Consider the following 19831-nt stretch of genomic DNA (forward strand, 5'->3'; position numbering starts at 1 on the left):
ATAGCCAGAACAGTAAAACAAACAAAAAATGACAAATAATAGGTTACAGACATACTCAGTTCACTCCTAAGTTGGCAATGAATGAGCCAGGAGAGGAAAACACTACAAGTCAGGAAAAGGCAGGTAGAGATCAAGTGTAGAAGTGGGGAGCTAAGGTCTCCTAATTACCCCCATGTTCTTCGAATCAAAGTAGGGCCAAGAAGTGGGTATGTGGGGGTGGCTGGGAGCTGGGAGGGTGGGAAGTTACCAGAGATAATGATGCAGTGTCACTCCCTACCACCCAGGATAGGTGCTCCCTCCTTGCCCTAAGGGACAGCTTCCTCCACAGCAAAGCCTCCACCCAGAACCTCTACATTCATCAGTACAAAAAAGCTCCAGCCTTTATTAAATAAAAAGGAGGTAGAAGACAGATAAGGGTACAGGCTAGGACTCCTTCCTCCCCCTGAACATACACAGACATACAAACAGATACAATCAAGTAAATGACAGGGATGATCAGGGGACAGAACGAGGGGCAGAGGGAGGCAGCACCCTCCGCGAATGGGCACGGACCCAAGGGTGAGCTGAGACCTGGGCCAGGGGCAGCCTTTCAGAGGGGTTATGTTTGAGCAGCTTGCAGATGAGGTCCTGGGCCCCTGCGGGCACAGAAGGAGGGAACTTCAGGTCCACCTGCAAGTGTGGAGAAAGGAGAAAGATGGCATTTGTCACCATGGTTACTTTCCTTGATTACCCACTCTATTCAGAGACTTGCGCAGGGCCCAGCACATCCATTCTGTCTACTGTCAGTTCCAGTCTCTGAAGCTGACAGAGCCCCAGGCAGCCCTCTTACCTTGACGATCCTCCGATAGGTCTCATTGTGTGAGGAACTCTCGAAGGGTGGGTTCCCCACCAGCAGCTCATAGCAGAGAATCCCGATGCACCACAGATCTACCTTCTCATTGTGTGTGCGCCCCTCAATCATCTCTGGGGGCAGGTAGTCCAGGGTACCACACATTGTCTTCCTCCTGGGGGGATGAAGAAAGTGGGTATGAGTCTCAGGTCAGACAGACTTTCCTCTCCCTGCTGCCTGATGGCCGGGTACCAACTGTCACCCAGATGCACCAGGAGAGTGTTCCAGCCAAACCAGATAGCAACACTGGGTAGAGCTGGGTGATGAAATAAACCAAAGCACCAGAGGTTGGCCTACCCACTGCCCCTCATTGCCACACTGAGGGATGTATCCTAATAAAATAATCTGACATAAAAGCAATACTCATCTTGAAATTAAAGAAAAATTGGAGACATCTCTAATGTCCACCAAGAATGTTCTGCTTAAATAACTGAGGTTACATCTCTACTATGCAATACCATGAAACCAGGAACAATGACAATGGATAGTCAGGCATGGTGGCGCAGGACTGCAATCCCACTGATTCAGGAGGCTAAGGAAGGAGGATGGGAAATTCAAGGCCAGACTTGACAATTTAGCAAGGTCCTGAGCAATTGAGTGAGATTCTACCTCAAAATAAAAAATAAAAAGAACTGGAAATGTAGCTCATAGTATTTGTAAGGCCCTAAAAATGTTTGAGAGTTTTCTCAGTGATATGGCAAAAGGGTCCCAATATATCAAGTAGAAAACCTTTGTCATGGGGACAACCAAACTGTTTGAGTCTGTTATGTGAGGACAAATCCCAACACCTGGGTAATAAGATTTGAAGGGGTTTTATGTAGAATGCTGCAGCCTTATGTCAGGGCTCCCCCAACCCTCGCCCCAGCCATCATACCTCAGAGAGGGAGCGTGCACCGACCAGCCAAAGTCCGCAATCTTCAGCTCACCTTGGAGCCCTAAAAGCAGATTTTCTGGCTTTATATCTCTGTGAATCACCTTTTTCCCATGGCAGTATATCAGAGCATCCGCCAACTCCTCCATGATCTGAGAGGGTCAACAACAGGCAGTTAGGCCTCCAGCTATAAGCCACATATCCCCAGCCCCCAAACCCCTGGCTGGAGTCCCAGGTGCCCACCCGCCCCGACCGTGGCTGTTCGTTGCTCATCAAAAGTGCGGCACTTCTGTAGCTCCTTGTAGAGCTCTCCCCGGGGGGCATACTCCAGAATCAAGTAGATCCTCCTCCGATCATAAAAATAGTTGTAGAGCCGCAAGATGTTGGGATGCCTGCAAGAAGAGAACCGGTAAGAAGACAGGACCCAATGGGTTGAACTAGGGTCACACATGGACCAGGGATAGGAGTAGATAGGGGGAGCTGGGATAGCTGGCCCACACTGAGAACTAAAGGGGGCTCACTGGTCATAGCTAAGAGACAGCAATCTGGGGTAAGGGCACAAATGGGGTTAGGTTCCGAGGTGGGAACATACTGCAGATGGGCCTGGATCTCGATCTCCCTGCGCAGCTGGTGTTCCACACCTTCCTTCTCGATCTGGGACTTGAAGAGGACCTTGAGTGCCACAATGAAATGACTTTTCTTCTCTCGAGCCAAGTACACATTTCCAAATTTGCCTTTGCCCAGAGGACGCCCAATCTCAAAGTCGTTGATTGTGAGGGGCTGTCTATTAGAAAGTAAGGGGGCAGGCAGCTCAGTGCTCACTTGTCTACCCTCTAAGGTGCATGCTTTCCCTCCCTCCCTCAACCCCATTTCTCTTCATCACTACTCCTCCAGCCTTTAGGTTTTACTTCCCCCATTTCCTGCCTCTTCACCATCTCATCCCACCCTCCACCCCCAGGCTTGAGAACTTACCTGGAGTTGCGTAGGCCAATGCTATTTTCTCCCACCTTCTGGCCACGGGCAGCTAAGGAGAGAGCAGGTAAGTTGAGGCTCTCTTTTCATATTCTCATCCCTAAACCCTCCCAGATCTAGCCCCTGTGGTCAATCTTCTTCCCCTTTTCCCAGTTACCTGTGGGCAGGCCGTTGGGGCGACTCATGAGGACAAGTGCAGATGGGGTGGCAGGCTCCTTCCGGAGGACCCTCTGGGGTAGGGTGTTCAGGCCCGATTGAGACTGAGAAGGAGCAGGGGTAGCTCTGAGGGTGCCTTTGTCCTGGAGACCAGGCTGGAATGTGCTGCAAGCAGCATTTCATCTACTTGCTAAAGAGCCACCCACCCTTCCACCCCTAGTTCAAAGAAAAACACTGATAACTACAATCTGGCTCCGTAGTTTCAAGATTCTATTTATTGCTGCACATTAAAATGGGTTACTAAGGCACTAGACTCATAGCACAGTGGTAGAGCACTTACCTAGCATGTGTAAGGCACTGGGTTTGATTCTCAGCACCACATATAAATATTGATTGAAAACTAACTAACTAAATAAATAAAAATAAATAAGTAAAATGGGTTACTAATAAACAATCTAAGATTAACATCAAACATTTCACCTTTTTGGTTTTGGTCCACATTACTTTCTGAAGCACAAAACTGTCCAACCTGTATAGTCCTGTCTGTGTCAACACACTCATTCACCCAGCCTCCAATCCCATGGGACAGCAGAGGGCTGGGTCAATGAACATCCACAATTCAATGAATTTAACACAGAGGCTTTCTCAAAGTTTTTAAAAAGCTCAGACCATTAAGGCTTGAATAAGGTCCTTGAAGACTTGAATGTTGCAGCAAACATCAGTATGTAATTCTCTACAATAGGCTTTAGAGACTCCATGGTCTATACGGATGGCCTTGGACCACTTCTTCACTTTTAACTTGTCAGAGACACACTTTCTTTTGGGAATGACCGAGGCAAAAGTGACAATGGTTTCTCTTTCAGACTCCACTCTTGTGAGCCTGACTTTGTATTCCATGAGGGCATAAGCAGGTGGCAAGGGAACACATGGACTCTCTAGGATGCCAAGTTCCAACACCAGGGAGCAAAGCCTGGGCAGGACTCTTTCCTTCTTCAGCCAAGAGAAGAAAGCCCCCAGTGCCCCTAAAAGTCTGTTCCCAGTGATATTAGTATAGATTGACAAATAACCAAGCTGATAGTAGGTTATTTGTCAATCTATACTATACACAATATAGTCCAGAAATAGACTATTTTCACATCTACGTGGAAATATTATATGACATTTCAAATCAAAGGGTAAGCAGGATTTGGTTGTATGCACACCTCTGATCCCAATGACTCAGAAGGCTATACCTGTAGGATCACAAGTTCAAGGCCAACCTCAGCAAGTTAGTGAGACTCTGTTTATCTCAAAATTAAAAAGTCAGGGGGAATTACCCTAAGTACAAGTATGAAGACACAAATGATGTGACTCTACTTTGTGTACAACCAAAGACATGAAAAATTGTGTACTATAAATTGAAATGCATTCTGCTGTCATATATAACAAAAAATAAAAAGGGCTGGGGAAGTAGCTCAGTGGTATAAAGGCCTCTAATGTTTCATTCTTGGTATCAAAAAAACAAAACAAACAAAAATAAAATAAAATCAGAGGGTAGACTCTTCAATGAAAGATGTTTGGATAACTGGAAAATAAATCCATTTGGATCCTTACTTCATACCTGTCATTAAAGCAAATTCAAGCAAGGGCTGGGGAAGTAGTTCAGTGATAGAGTGCTTTCCTAGCATACTGAGGCCATGGGTTCAATCCCAACCATTGAAAATAAATTCCAAAGAATTAATTTTAGATTGGACATTTTAAACAATAACTTTATCTATGTTCTTCCAGAATCAATTCTCTGCCCAGTTTATTTTTTCAGGATGAGGACGGGGAATCATGGCCCGCAGACCAAACCTTGCCTGTTCAGGACCAGATATAATTTTCCTGTGACAAGTAGACTCAGCTCTACAAAAATCCTCAAGGGGTGAGAGAGTCACAACATTTGGCTGCAAATGACCAGATCAGTTCCTGCATGCAGCAAACTCTTGGGGCTCACAGGTAGGAGCGCAACAGGGAAGAAAAGGGCTTAGAGGATCGCCCTCTGCAGGACTTGAACTCTCCAAGTAGGAACTCTCCTAGCCCGGAGTGTGAATGGGGGGGTGGGGAAGTGGCCGGAAAGGTGGAAAGGGCCTTACCGTCTGCCGGCCGTAAGGCCAGGGGTAGGCATTCTCCTTCTGGGCCATCCTTAGAAAGTAGGAGGAGAGCTGGGTGGAGAAGGGAAAACAGAGCTGTGAAAAGCAGAGAAAAGAGTGAGAGAGGAAAAGAGAGAGGTCGGACCGACCTAACCGGAAATGCTAGCCAGGGCTGGAGGAAGGGAGGTCTGCCTTTAGGCATCTGGGCTCCGCTCTCAGCGCCCCCGCCCTGCTCTCTGTCCCACCCACTTTCCCGACCCTCTCTCTATCCTTGAACTGGCTCAGCAGCCTGGCCGAGGGCACGCGGGCCCACCAACGGACCGCCTGATCTGCCTCTTCACTTGCCCTCTCCCAGCTCAGGGCCCGCGAAAGGAAAGCAGCTCACCCGGAGCCCGTGGCACAGCTACTGTCCCCGTCGTCCGCAAAAAACTACTGAATCTGCCTGGTCGCAGCTTTGCCGAGGCACTTTCAAATCTCCCGCCCCGGCCCCATTGGCTACATCCGTCCTGTGACGTAGGCGTGGGCAGCCAATGAGCGAGCTACCGCGCGCTGGGTTAGAGCTTAGCAAAGTTTCCCGAGACGTCTCCCCAGACGTTTTCTTTCATTTTAAAAATTTTAAATACGATCGGGACTTACCTTTCTGTAGGAACTAGAGTCTTTGTTTTCTATCAGATGGAGAGAGCCAATTATGCCAACGCCATTGGTTAAAGCAAACTACTCTGTTCCCAACAGTTTGAAATGCTACCCTTAACAATAAAAATCATCGTGTATTCAGTCGTCTCTAGTTATTTGTGGACACCCTTCACACACACACACACACACACACACACACACACACGCTGCCTAGACATCCTTGTATAAAATGGCGTCATATTTGCATAGAACCTACACATTCTGAAGTCTAGGTTAAATCATCTCTAGATTACTTAAGATACCTAATACGATATAAATGCTGTGTCAATAATTGTAATACTATATTGGGTAGGGAATAATGATGCAAAAAGTCTGTACATATTCAGTATAGATTTTTTTTTTCTTTTAGATCCACAATTGGTTGAGTTTGGGATGCAGAACCTATGGATATTTGAGTATCAATTTGACTATTTTTGGGCTCTCTGTTATACTGTCCCTTTGTGTGTTTGTTTATTCTTATGGATTTACTATTTTGATCTAATAAGTCCTTTATGTTCCTAGGAGGAATTTTCCACCAGTGGATCTTTCTCTGTTCGTCTTCAGATACCTGGCATGTTGCTTGGGTCTATTCTCATTTTCATTGCTTCTTGCCTCGCTTTTTTTTTTTTTCCCCCTCAGCTCCCCACCCTTTTCTTACCCTCAAATTTTATTCATGGATTAAATTAAAACATATTAGCTCTGGCTAGGTGGTGCATAACTGTAATCCCAGTGACTCTGGAGGGTGAGGTAGGAGGATTGCAATCTCAAGGCGGGTCTCAGCATTTAGTGAGGCCCTAAGCAATTTATTGACACCCAGTCTCAAAATAAAAAGGGCTGAGGATGAGGTTCAGTGGTATAGTGCCCTTGGGTTCAATCCCGGCTACAGGACCTTCTATGAAATAATACCTAGTGTATATTTGTATGCCCTATCTAGCAGCCTTCCCTTTTTTTCCTTCCAGGGGAGGAACCACATGCCTCCCCATTCTGTGTAGTGTAGTTGTATTTGTACTGTGTGTCTGTAATCTGAACAAGGTTAGAGACCTGGATTGGCATTTTTTGTACTCAAGAATTCTCTTAACACTTCCCTTATTTGCAAGATAGGGTCTTTTCCTTATTTTTATTTATTTATTTAGGTACTGGAAATTGAACCCAGGGCACTTTATCACAGATCTACACCTCCAGCTCTATTTCTTAATAATATTTTTTTCTTTATTATTGATGGACCTTTATATATATGTAGTGCTGAGACTTGAACCCCGTGCCTTGCACATGCTAGGCAAGCACTCTACCACTGAGCCACAACCCCTGCCCTTCTATTTCTTATTTTGGGACAATGTTTCACGAAATTGCTTAGGGTGTAGCTGAATTGCTGAGGTTGGCCTTGAACTTGCCAACTCCTGCCTAGCTTCTCGAATTGCTTGGCCTGTGCCACCATGCTTGGTTGTTCCTTTTATTATGAAAAACAGATTTTGAGAAGCACTCAGTATTTTCCTTGATGGTGAGAATTGTGTCACAAGACTGCTGCGAAGGAGGCTGGTAAAGTCAACATCTCTCCCAGCTGCTAGGGTGAAAGTGTAACAGTGGTCCACTTTACCATTTGAATATAGCCCTCCTTGTTCTGAGGTTTCTTTTTAAAAAGACATGTTCTTCTCCCTATCCCTAACAAGATTAGGGAGAAAGTGTTTTCTTTTCTTTCCCTAATTAATTGTCCTTGAATTCATCCACCACAGGAAGAAGATATCTGCCAGAGGATCTAAGAAGTGAATTTCAACACACCTTCAGAGTACACCTGGGACCCCCTGTCAGGGCACACTTGGAAAGCAGCCTTTGAAGAGCTTCTTTAAAAGCCCTCTGTTTCCCTGATGGGCAGAATCACAGCCTCAGGAACAAGAATCCCCTGTGTTCCTCTTTTGCTAGCAAAGCAATAAAACTTCTTTTCCCTTTTCTCTGTCCTCATTATTAAATTGGCCTGAATTGGCACTGAGGACAAGGATCAAGCTTTCAGTTACAAAAGCAAGGGGAAGCTGGTAGAAATAAGTGTATGCCTCAATTCCCTACAGGTTTGTTCTAGGGAGCCCAAGATTAATTTGAAAAGTCAGAGATCTGTGTATGATGAAGCATTTCCAAAGAGTTGATGATCAAGGCTATCATACTGCCATCTGTGAAAAAACATTTTGCTACTGAAGGTACACTCTTTTTACTTAGGGTCAGCTCAACCTCATTTCCCAAGATCAGGGACTCTATTTTTTATTGCAACACTTTTACCAACACATTAGGCATAAAGGGACCAGCTAAGGAAGCATTTTTTATAAAAGTTCTATTACTTGGAGTATACTGTATTCCTCATGACCTACTTTAGGAAGACATTTCTTAAACCTGTCAGGGGACAGATTACAGAGGTGGATTATGCCTGATAGATCTAATACAGTATCTCTATCCCCTGGAATCTTTAAATTTCTACCTGCACATTATATTAGAACAGTTTGGGGCCTTTCAGGAATGTTTGTGGGCCAGCATAGGATTGAGATTTGCATCTTTCATAGATCAATTTCCCACCTGTCTGCCCAAATTAATGAATAAAACCTGTTATCTACCTTAGTGCTTCTCAAATGATTTGTGGAGAAGGACCAGTCTTGATTATTTTCAATTTCTCACAAGTCAATACTTTTATAAAATATAATACATATATATGCCTTGGAAAATTAAATCTGAAACAACATAAAAATTACAAGCCCACTCTGGGAATATGGCTCAGTTGGTATAAGGCCCTGGGTTCAATCCTTGCACCACCACCCCCCCCCAAAAAAAATCACAAGCCCATATAAAAAAAGGATATATAAAAAAGTGCTCTGACAGATGCTATAAGAGTTTCTAAATGCTTACTTTAAATTCTATACTTGTCCTGGATGAGGAAAAAAAGAAAAAAGTAACACCAGTCTGTGGACCACACTTGGAATATATACCTATCTATCACCACAGCAATAAATACAATTCTGTTTAAAATTGTGTTCTGTTCTCCTTAGTCAGGAACACTTGAAATCCATTCTCCTGCAAATATGTTACCATTTTGTTCTTAAAAAAACAAAAACAAAACAAAACAAAACAAACAACAAAAAAAACTTTACCAGTTTCTGATGATATAAAGTAGCAATTTCCTCTTGATGTAACTTTTGTTTTTCCTCTTGATTTTTCATCTCTTGGATCATGTTAGATGTGGGGTGGATTCTACTGTCCAAGAAGCAATGAAAGGTTGTGATGAGGGGGGATTGTTCTTCTGTCAGGGGGCTGATCTTTCACATGACTAGGAAGGGTCAGCACTATTTTATGTTCCAAAGGACAGGGCAGGATGTCTAGATTACTACAATGTTTGGAAAGCCAGGATGTCAGTTTCTTTCATTTATTTATTAAGAAACAGGATCGCTCTATGTTGGCCAGGCTCATGTGATCCTTCTGCCTTTGCCTCCTGAGTAGCTGGCACTATAGTTGTGTGCCAACATGCCTGGCAGTTCAGTTCCCCTCCCTCCCTCCCTCCCTTCCTTCCTTCCTTCCTTCCTTCCTTCCTTCCTTCCTTCCTTCCCTCCCTCCATCCCTCCCTCCCATTTTTGTTCCAGGGATTGAACCCAGGGGTGTTTAACCACTGAACCACATCCCCACATCATAGCCCTTTTTATTTTGAGACAGTATCTCACTAAATTGCTGGCTTCCCTAAATTGCTGAGAATGGCTTTGAACTTACAATCCTCCTTCCTCAGCCTCCCAAACCTCTGATATTACAGGCATGCACCACTGTGTCTGGCAAGTTTCTTTTATTTCTGATAATATTCCAATAAAAAATGTGAAGATATGAATTTTCATCATCAACCAACAAACCCCTGCCAGAAATTAAAGATAGGCTTAGAAGGTTTTGGAAGGTTCTTGCTGAGGAAGTCTGTCGATGCCCCTAGGTCTTTCCACTAAGTTTTCCTTTTCAGGATAGCTGAGGCAATGCTGTGGAATTAGTGGGGTATCCTTATCCTATCCAGACTCACTTGAGCATCCTTACGTCAAAGGACATCACTATCTTAGTTTGCTCTTGGCTATCATAGCCCAGGCGTTTGTCTTTGGTGAAAACCACAGGCCTGAACCAAACAAGTTCCAGCCACCATGACAGAGAACTGAGACCATGTCCAGGTCCAGACCATAGGACATTTATGCATCATCCCAGGATGAATCAGTCAGCCAGAAGGTGTCCCTTCCCAGGTGACTGAACAGCAAGCCTCTATACTACACCCGACACTTTTTAACCTTTTATTGTATCCTTCATATAGGAAATGGAGAGCTGGATTTATTTTCACAAACTGAACAAGCCTATGTAATCAACACCCAGATAAACAAATGGAAGCCCCAGAAGGCCCACTCATTCTCTTTTCCTTCCCACTACCCACTTTTTCCAAAAGCAACCATATCCTATCTGGGTGTGGTGGTGCACACCTGGAATCCTAGCAATTCTGGAGGCTGAGGCAGGACTATCCTAATTGGCTAGCCTCAGCAAATTAGGGAGTCCCTGTCTCAAAATAAAATAAAAAGGGCTGGGGATGTAGCTCTGTGGTAGAAAACCCCTGAATCAATATCAAGTACTGAAAAAAAAAAAAAAAAAAAAAGAAAAGAAAGAAAGAAAGAAAAAGAAAAGAAAAAAAGAAAGAAAAGAAAAAAGTAATCATACCCTGACTTCTAAATCCATATGCCAGTTTTGTTTGCTTTGTACTTTATGCAAATGAATCAGACATATATTCGGTGTCTTCTTTCATTCAACATTATTGTTTTAGACATGATTAAAATGTTAAATCTTATGTTAAATATATTTTGGTATTAAATTATGAACTATCTTAAAAAAAAAAAAGGAAAAAGAACACACAAAATGTATTACATGCCTAGGGCATATAGGTATTAAATTCCAGGAGACTTAAAATATCAAGAATACTCTTTAAATCAGGCATGGTGGTGCATGGCTGTAATTCCAGCAATTTGGGAGTCTGAGGCAGGAGGACTGTGAGTTCAAAGCCAGTCTCACCAATTTAGTGAGGCCCTAAGCAAGTTAGTGAGACCCTGGCTCAAGCTAAGGCATAAAAAGGGCTGGGGTTGTCACTGAGTGGTTAAACTCCCTTGAGTTCAAAACAAAACTAAAACCTCTTTTTTTTGGGGTACCAGGTATTGAACTCAGGGGTGCATAAACACTGAGCCACATCCCCAGCTCTTGTTTCTATGTTATGTAGGGACAGGGTCTCACTCGAGTTGCTTAGGGCCTCACTAAATTGCTGAGACTGGCTTTGAACTTGCGATTCCCCTGTCTCAGCCCCCAAAGCCACTGGGGTTACAGGTATGCCCTGCCCCACCTGGCAAAATAAAACTCAAAAATCCCCTATGTAACTACTACTCTATTAGTCAAATATTAAGGGTTTTGCTGTATTCTGCCCCACTCCCTGGATTGCATTCTCTTCTTACTCTCCTGAAGAGGAAAGAAGATTCCTCATCCATGGCAAAATGTGGTCTTTTCAAGAGCCCACTTCATTGTCAGTAACCTGCATCTCTCTTCATGTTTTTTGTTCCTCTATATTTCAGATAAACTTCGCTATAAACTATAGATATAATCCCTGAAAGAAGTCTTTGATTTTGCAAGGGGGTGGTGGTACCAGGGATTGAACTCAGAGGAACTCGACCACTGAGCCACATCCCCAGTCCTATTTTTTTTTTTTTTTTAATAATAGACAGGGTCTGTCTGTGTAGACAAGAGTTGCTTAGATCCTCTAAGCTAAATTTCTGAGGCTGGCTTTGAACTTACAATACTCCTGCCTTGGTCTCCCAAGCAGATGGGATGCAGGAGTGTGCCACCACAACACAAGGGCTGATTTGTTTTTGTTTGTTTGTTTTTAAATGAGATAAAAGAACTACAGGTGGTGCCCCAGTTTAAAATGTCAAGAATTAGGCCTATGTATATTTCTCCTGCATTTTCCACTACACTTGCTATGGGGTGGAATTGTGTCCCACCAGCCTGACACATTGGCCCAAGTTTGTAATCCCAGCAACTAAGGCAGGACCATCTTATGTTTGAGGCCAGCCTGGGCAATACTGGGAGACCTTGTGCCTACAAACAAACAAAACCCTACAACTACCTTTAGTGTTTGCTGGAGACAAAGGGAAAAGATAGTGGAAAAAGAACAGTGGTTACAAATATTAATTACCTCCGGGTGACCAGTTACAGCAACAAGGAGTAACAAATCTTGTGTATTTCCTATTTATTCATTTATTGATGCCAGGGATTGAATGCAGGAGCACTTAACCATTGAGGTACATCCCCATCCCTTTTTTTGTATTTTATTTAGAGTCAGGGTCTCACTGAGTTGCTTAATGCCTCACCTTTGCTGAGGCTGGCTTTGAACTCGTGATCCTCCGGCTTCAGCCTCTTGAGTTTCTGGGATTACAGTTGAGCACTACCCCTTTCTATTTAATTATGAATTTCTCTCTCTCTCTCTCTCTCTCTCTCTCTCTCTCTCTCACACACACACACACACACACACACACACGGACAGAAAGGTAGAGTTTAAAAATTACCATTTTTGCATCTTCTTATTAAAATAATGCCGATGCTTATGTTTGGGCGATCAGAGGGCGGAGCACAACCGTGCTGCGGCTAGCTTCATACTCTCTTCACCTTAGGTCACCAGAGTTCCTCTGCAACGCGTGGCCCTGCTAAGTCATCAAGCAGGTCTTCAGTTCTGCAACAAGGGTGTGTGTGTGTGTGTGTGTGTGTGTGTGTGTGTGTGTGTCAACAGTTTCCCTGTTCTCCGGGGTGACACAGTGACAGAAGGCAGGGGCCAGAGAGAGAAGAGCACAGCACAGCACAGATTCTAGCCTAGGTGGCCACAGCCTTGTGGATAGTGGTGAGATGGCCCAGATACATCACCAGCAACTCAAATCTGTCACATTAAGAAAGGAATATTTATCCGAGGAAAAATATGTCAAGTTATTTCCCAGTAGGAAATAAAAAGCCTCCGCGGGAAGGTGAGGAGCGGAGATGGCAGGCTTGGATTTCTCTGTATTATTTTCAATACACCAAAAGCAGCAAAAATGCACGTGTTTCCCGGTTTCTAGTGACTGCCAAGTCTGGAGAAAAGTAATATTTGTTTTAACATTTTTGTGTTCTACCCTCAAGTTAACCAGAGATGATGGAAAACTTTTTAAGTTAGTGAAAAAAAAAAAAAAAAAAAAAAAAAAAAGAAAAGAAAGAAAGAAAAAGAAAGGTCGGTCGTACATGAAAGTCAGCCGGCAGGACAGTTAGAAGTGTAGCGAAGGAGAACCTTCAGCTGGAGTTTCCAGGAACTGGTGTCACAGAACTAATTCAGTAGAGACAATAAAAACAAAGCACAATGATGTTCCTGGCTACATTTTAAAACAAACGAAGAAACACAAACTGCAAATAAATAATCAAATAACCCAAATATCCAAATTTAGATGAATTGCTTAATAATTTACAGAATTGTCATCAAATTTTAGGTACTCCTTAAAATGATAAGGTCTACACTACTATGATGATGAGCGACAATAATGGAGTACAGGATTAGGGACATCACTGGCAAATTAAAGTTAAATTGCCACAAATGAAAATAGTGGACTAGCATAGTGATCACTAATCACTATCATTACTTTAAAAACGATTGGGTATTTCTACACTCTTTCCAACAAAGAGCATTTATTGTCACAAATACATTTTCTGAACAAGAAGTGGAAACTGTTAGTGAACAATTTCTGTTAGGATACCTAAAATGTCTATGAAATTATGACTATTTTAGTTGGTCGATTTGATGAGGACAGTAAAAATGAAACTATAGTGCCCAAATTTGTTTTTAGGAGACATTCATGCACTTCAGGAAATAGTAACAGAAAAGGCTATATTTTTATTTTTTCATTTAATATAATGATTAGAGATCATGTTCCTTAACTTGGAAAAGTACTGGTTGACCCCGACGTGATTTGAACACGCAACCTTCTGATCTGGAGTCAGACGCGCTACCGTTGCGCCACGAGGCCTCCCAGAACCCGGCGCCGGACCGGTATCGTGAACAGATTTATCGTCAGCAACGAAAGGCGGAGCTCTATCCTTAAACTCCACCTCTGTGATTTTCATCTGTGCTGTTCTTTCAGCCTCTGAGGGAGAGGGAAGGGTCAAGGTGAGCGCGCACGCGCAAGGCAATCAAACTCATTCTGATGAAAAAAGACAAAACGTGTTCAAATGAGTTTGGCTTAAGGTCCAATTCTTTAACCTTGGGACACATTGAATTCACTCAACAGAGAAGCGATATCAGTGTGTTTGGGAATTTTTTTTTTCTGGAAATCATGTCATCACAGTGTCAGGGCAGTCCTCGCCTCCTGAAGAAATCTTACACTTAATCCTGGCTCTGCCGCTGACTCACAAAGCCGCTTTAATTAGCTTCTCTGGGCTTTAGTTTCCTTATCTGTAATTCTATAGATTGGGCATAATTCCACATTGTCACGCGAATGAAGGCGCGCAACAGCAGTGACCAGAACCGAGTGTCCCTTAGGTGCGCGCCCAGCACACTAATGCTGCGTCAGCTCTACCGTTTCTAGCTCTGAATGCGTCTTTTAGGTGGCTCGATTAGACCTTAAAGAACCCCTAAAACAAGACGCTAACGTCTGCGTTGGTGGTATAGTGGTGAGCATAGCTGCCTTCCAAGCAGTTGACCCGGGTTCGATTCCCGGCCAACGCAACTTTTCTTTTTTTTTTTTTTAAATTTATTTATTAGTATTTCATCCCCTTGCTCCCTAGTGTATCACCGTGGTGTTTAGGGTTGGCCTTGAGGCACACTCTCCTCGGCCTGGGACTCTGGCCGCAATGCCCTGCCTGCTCGTTCCCTCCCAAAGAGAAGACCCTACTTACCGTGCTGCTAGAGACTGGAGACTGCGGATCGCGATATGAACCCACAGATACAGACGCAGGGAGGCCAAAGGGAACCAAACCTAGCCTCGGCATCTGGGACCCTGCGGCGCGGCTCGCCGAGGCTGGGAAACTAACGGGCTCAGCTCAGCTACAAGCTATGACTGGAGATGCCCATTTGAATAAGTAAGAAGCAAGTTCAGGGGTTCCTGTCTGACCGAGTATTGCGTGAGCTGTTTTATGTTGTTTGCCCATCTGTGTTTGCTAAGTTCTCATCAATGAACTCACCTAATGCACATATTGAGTAGGGAGAATAATGGCTAATGTAGCTATACGTTTAAATTGCAAGTTACTTAAGTAAAATGCAAGCTGGCACTTAAAACGTTCGCTCCGGAGTCAGAACGATCTTCCTCTTTTTCTTTGGGACTTATTCTCAGGGCACAGACGGATTTTTACCAAATGAGTGGGATTTCATGGATAGAAAAGTAGAACACGGGGCAAACATAAAAGTAGACAGCCTCTCCCCGTCGGGGAATCGAACCCCGGTCTCCCGCGTGACAGGCGGGGATACTCACCACTATACTAACGAGGAGTGAGCTACGCAAAACCCTTTCCGTATCCTTGATCTGGGATCTCGAAGGCGCTTAGCATGCTCACGGAAGGGTTTTGGAGGTTTGCCTTTTCAGTTTAGACCGCAACTGAACACGAGTCCTTATAAAGGCGGAAACAAGCAGGAGTTACCGAAAAAGAGATCCTGACTGTCCAAACACACCCCGAATTGCTCCCATTTCCTTCAATCTGTCATTCACAACTGGAGGTTAATGGGCATCATTCAAATTGAAAGATGGCTCTAGTGGACGAGGTTAAGGCAACAAGATGAGAAACACGAAGCCAGCAGAATGTTTGCGTTTTGTCTAAGTCTGGACTACCTCTGCTGTCCCTGACAGCTCAGTTAGGACTACGCACTAAGTTTCTTCCTGCCACCGGGTGTCCACTCAGAACAAAAGAACTCACTGCACAGAGCTGTCGACACGGATCATTTTCCAGTTCAGTTTACCGAGCCACTAAGGGTCAGCAAAAAAGCAAACACCGGGCTCGTCCGGGATTTGAACCCGGGACCTCTCGCACCCGAAGCGAGAATCATACCCCTAGACCAACGAGCCGACGTACTACACTGCCCGCGACCGCCCTTAGAGGTCGTATCACACTTGCTGCGGTCCCGAGGACATCATCCATGGCTGAGACACGCAGGCGTGCTGCTAGAAATCATTCTCCCCGAAGCAGTACTCTAGGACAAGGGTTTGAACAATCTCTGGGCTGCTGGCCCAAGAGCTCCGACTCCTCCCAGGAAATAGCGTCGAGGAAGTGGGAGGGAGTGGGCTCGGCATCGACCCGAAGTTGCTTTCAAGTTCTGCCTGGAACATCGGTTCCAGCTCCTGGTGGTCACCAACAGTTTTTTTGAAAGAGGAGATATTTGAGGACCATCCCCCATCCTTCCCGCCTTCTCCCGCAGCCGCATTCCTCGGGCCACCTCTCCATTGTAGAACTTAGGGGACAAGCCTGGTTTCGGGATGGGTTTGGGGAAGTTATTGAGTACTAAAGTACCTAAGTGAACACCAGCCAGCCCCTCTCGCCTTTCCTGCATTTGGTGTAAATTACTGGGGTGGTCGGTAGGACATGCCCCGGCCTAGACTCGTCAATAGCCCACAGTGTCCCTACACGGGTGACAGGGCCCAGGTGACAAAGACAATGATTCCTGGGGCCAAGAAGACTGACGGGAGAGGTTTCATAAGAGCTGGTGTGGTTGGCGGGTCTGGCTTTCCAACCTCCAGAGTCGGGTGAGATACCAGGTCTTGTAACCAAACCAAAACTTCCCTGGACACCCTTGCAAATACTAATCTTAGGGCTTTCAGCCTGTAGGATCAGGTTACCCCTTAATCTCTGATCTAGCAATGGCTCTGCCTGTCACCTAAGACTTCTAGAAGGTAAAGAGCTCTAAGGCAAGTACCACACAAGTGTAGCCCAAGGCCAGGAAGCCCAGCTTTGAGGCCTGGAAGTGTCCCTTGGGCTGCCCAGTGAGCCTCTAATTTCTTGGTGCACTCACCACTGCTCCTTCAACCAGATCAACTGGGATCAGTTACAGTCCAGCTTCTTGGGCCTTCCTTCAGCTCAGTGCCTGTCCCAGGGAATCCCCTAAGCCCGACTTTGACCTTCAGCGGCCCTGCACCAACCAGATAGCATCCATTGCTTGTTCCATAGCCAGTCCTGTGATTTGTGGGGCCACGCCCTTCTTAATGCTCAACCCACAGACACTTTGGTGGGGAGGACTTCAAAGAAGGGTTCAGGTCTTGGTTTTTCCTTTCTCAGATGTCCCCAAACATTTTAATCTTTCCCAGTAGAGTTGCAAGTCTTTCAGATGGTTCTCAAGGTTCTCCCGAGTGATCTTGGTGCCTCCTCTCCCCAATCACTTTCTGATTCTGGTCTTTCTTCTCTGGGCTCCCGGGCTTCCTTGCTAAATTCTCCAATCCCCCCAGCTAAATTCGTCAGTCTTCCTTCCCTCTCCTGACCTCAGGCACTGAATCTCTGCAAGGAAGAGACCAAAATCCTTCAAGACCAATAGTAAAAGTTGTGATTCCCTCCTCCTAGAAAAATGCATACCATAGTGAATAAGAATATCATGGTCAGTTTTATTCAAACACAGGAACCACACTCCCAGGCAAACGAGTAAACACCTTAATGAGCACCATCAAGGCCTATTTCAAATGTAAAAGACTTTGAGGCTCCACTGTGGGAACACCTCCAGCCAACTCTTTGGTCTCAGAGTTGGAAAAATCGGAGGTGGGAGTGAACTCAGGTGGAAGTTATAGGAAGGAAGATGGAGGTGAATCTGGATAGAAAGAAAGATGATATAGCCTTGATATTTTTTTCAATGCCTATTTTACATACATTTTGCTCCATGCTCTACCCTGAACCATATTTAAACTCCTAAGTTGGCACACCAAAATGGGCTTTACTGCTCTCAAGCCCCCTACCATATGGCAGGGGTTCTATCTCTTCTCTCTTCAAATATATCCAACTGTGTTTACTAGGCCCTCAGTGATTGTCCGTGAATTTTTTGTTTGTTTGTTTTTTGTTGTATATAGACACAATTCCTTTATTTTATTTATTTATTTTTATGTGGTGCCGAGGATCAAACCTAGTGCCTCACAGGTGCTAGGCATGCTCTCTACCACTGAGCTATAATCCCAGCCCTGTCTGTGAATTTTATTCTTCAAAATTTGTGAGACAAGAACCCAGAGGAAATTGGCAAAGCCATGAATTTAATCTCATCTCAAAACTTCAGTTTCAATAGTGGGAAGGACTCCACTTTCAGAATCCAAAGAGTAAGGCATAAACAACTGGTCATTGTTTCAATTGGAAGCAGTTTACTTTTTTCTTTTTATATTTCACATTTTAACAGAAGTCAGAAATTTACACTGAAAGATACAATTCTAAGATTTAACTTCAGGCAGTCACAGTTTTTTTGAAAGAGAAGATATTTGAGGAGTTCAAAGCTCCTGACCCCAGTGCTTCCCAGGAGGATGCAAGTATCCTCCTGAAGTTTTTCCTTTTCAGATTCCACATCCTGTCAGTTACTGAAGCCTATTATTCAAAATCCTAAATATCTTGAAGTCATCTCTACAACTGCCCTTGCAAGCTTTGGACATTTCTGTAAGCAACACCTGCCCCCACCCCACATGCTCTGATTGTAACATTTATGTAGCATATTATATAATTTAGTGAAATATATTGTTTTTTTGTGTCATCCCTGTCTCATAAACTCCAGCAGGGCAGGTCTCCTCTCTTTGCTTCCTGCTGTATTCCCAGATCTCACAACACTGCCTGTTTTGCTGTAACTATGTAATAGAAAGTTTCTACTTGGTCATAAGACTTGGCTCACCTCCTCCAGAAAGCCTCCCCTGACTATCCTCTACCCTCAGACTGGAGGAGATGACACTTTTCTCCCCTATTCTGAGAACACCCTGTTATTTCCGCTGTGAGGAGTTCTTGTTTCCCCGAAGGCTGAAGTATAACACCAGAGAAGTACGCCAAGGCAAGTGAAGAATGGAAAGTAGAAGCTTTATTAAAGGACAGCAGAAAAGACTTCTCCCCGGAGGAAGAAGGGGACCCGAGAGGTGGAATCCGTGGAAGCGGGAGGTCTTCCCTTTTTTATAGCTAAGGTCTTCTTTTGGCTTTCTCACATTCATGTCTTTTGTTTCCCTTTATCTTGCAGTGGTAGGATGCAGGTGGGAAGGTCAAAAGGTGGGAAATAGGTGGGCTGAAGGAGTAATCTGGGCAGGAAGGGCCTGGGGTGGTTTTTTTTATTTTATTTTATTTTTTTATTGGTTATTCAAAACATTACAAAGATTGCAGAATCACATCGGTTACACATCCACATTTTTACATAATACCATAATAGTAACTGTTGTATTCTGCTACCTTTCCTATCCTCTACTATCCCCCCTCCCCTCCCCTCCCATCTTCTCTCTCTACCCCATCTACTGTAATTCATTTCTCTCCTTATTTTTTTCCCATTCCCCTCACAAACTCTTATATGTAATTTTGTATAACAATGAGGGTCTCCTTCCATTTCCAAGCAATTTCCCTTTTCTCTCCCTTTCCCTCCCACTTCATGACTCTGCTTAATGTTAATCTTTTCCTCCTGCTCTTCCTCCCTGCTCTGTTCTTGGTTGCTCTCATTATATCAAAGAAGACATTTGGCATTTGTTTTTTAGGGATTGGCTAGCTTCACTTAGCATAATCTGCTCTAGTGCCATCCATTTCCCTGCAAATTCCATGATTTTGTCATTTCTTAGTGCTGCGTAGTACTCCATTGTGTATAAATGCCACATTTTTTTTATCCATTCATCTATTGAGGGGCATCGGGGTTGGTTCCACAGTCTAGCTATTGTGAATTGTGCTGCTATGAACATCGACGTGGCAGTATCCCTGTAGTACGCTCTTTTGAGGTCTTCAGGGAATAGTCCGAGAAGGGCAATAGCTGGGTCAAATGGTGGTTCCATTCCCAGCTTTCCCAGGAATCTCCATACTGCTTTCCATATTGGCCTCACCATTTTGCAGTCCCCCTGGGGTGGTTTTTGATTAGCACTTCCTCGTTTGCTGTGAGCTGCTTTATTAACAGTTCTTTAGGATGGATTCCTGGCCTTGGGGACATTAACATTTCAATTTCCA

The 19831-nt window shown here is 44.3% G+C and overlaps 1 protein-coding gene and 4 non-coding genes across 5 annotated transcripts; 1 reads left to right on the top strand and 4 right to left on the bottom strand.

The window, feature by feature from the left end:
* Positions 1-495: 495 nt before the first annotated feature.
* On the bottom strand, positions 496-5417 carry Aurkb (aurora kinase B). Its single transcript, XM_076870252.1, has 9 exons — positions 5385-5417; positions 5003-5095; positions 2890-2992; positions 2733-2784; positions 2353-2544; positions 2014-2152; positions 1764-1912; positions 830-1004; positions 496-669 (listed from the first exon to the last, which is right to left on the bottom strand). Exons 2-9 carry the CDS (start codon positions 5048-5050, stop codon positions 496-498), a joined length of 1032 nt encoding a protein of 343 aa, XP_076726367.1. The 5' UTR covers positions 5051-5095; positions 5385-5417.
* An 8245-nt stretch (positions 5418-13662) lies between these two features.
* Positions 13663-13734, bottom strand: Trnaw-cca (transfer RNA tryptophan (anticodon CCA)). The gene has a single exon. It is a non-coding gene; the product is annotated as a tRNA-Trp (tRNA).
* A 626-nt stretch (positions 13735-14360) lies between these two features.
* Trnag-ucc (transfer RNA glycine (anticodon UCC)) lies at positions 14361-14432 on the top strand. Its single transcript has one exon. It is a non-coding gene; the product is annotated as a tRNA-Gly (tRNA).
* A 687-nt stretch (positions 14433-15119) lies between these two features.
* Positions 15120-15191, bottom strand: Trnad-guc (transfer RNA aspartic acid (anticodon GUC)). The gene has a single exon. It is a non-coding gene; the product is annotated as a tRNA-Asp (tRNA).
* Positions 15192-15690: 499 nt separating this feature from the next.
* On the bottom strand, positions 15691-15762 carry Trnap-cgg (transfer RNA proline (anticodon CGG)). Its single transcript has one exon. It is a non-coding gene; the product is annotated as a tRNA-Pro (tRNA).
* Between the last annotated feature and the right edge of the window lie 4069 nt (positions 15763-19831).

This window comes from Callospermophilus lateralis, chromosome 11 (genome assembly GCF_048772815.1).
Source record: "Callospermophilus lateralis isolate mCalLat2 chromosome 11, mCalLat2.hap1, whole genome shotgun sequence".
Lineage (NCBI taxonomy): Eukaryota > Metazoa > Chordata > Mammalia > Rodentia > Sciuridae > Callospermophilus > Callospermophilus lateralis.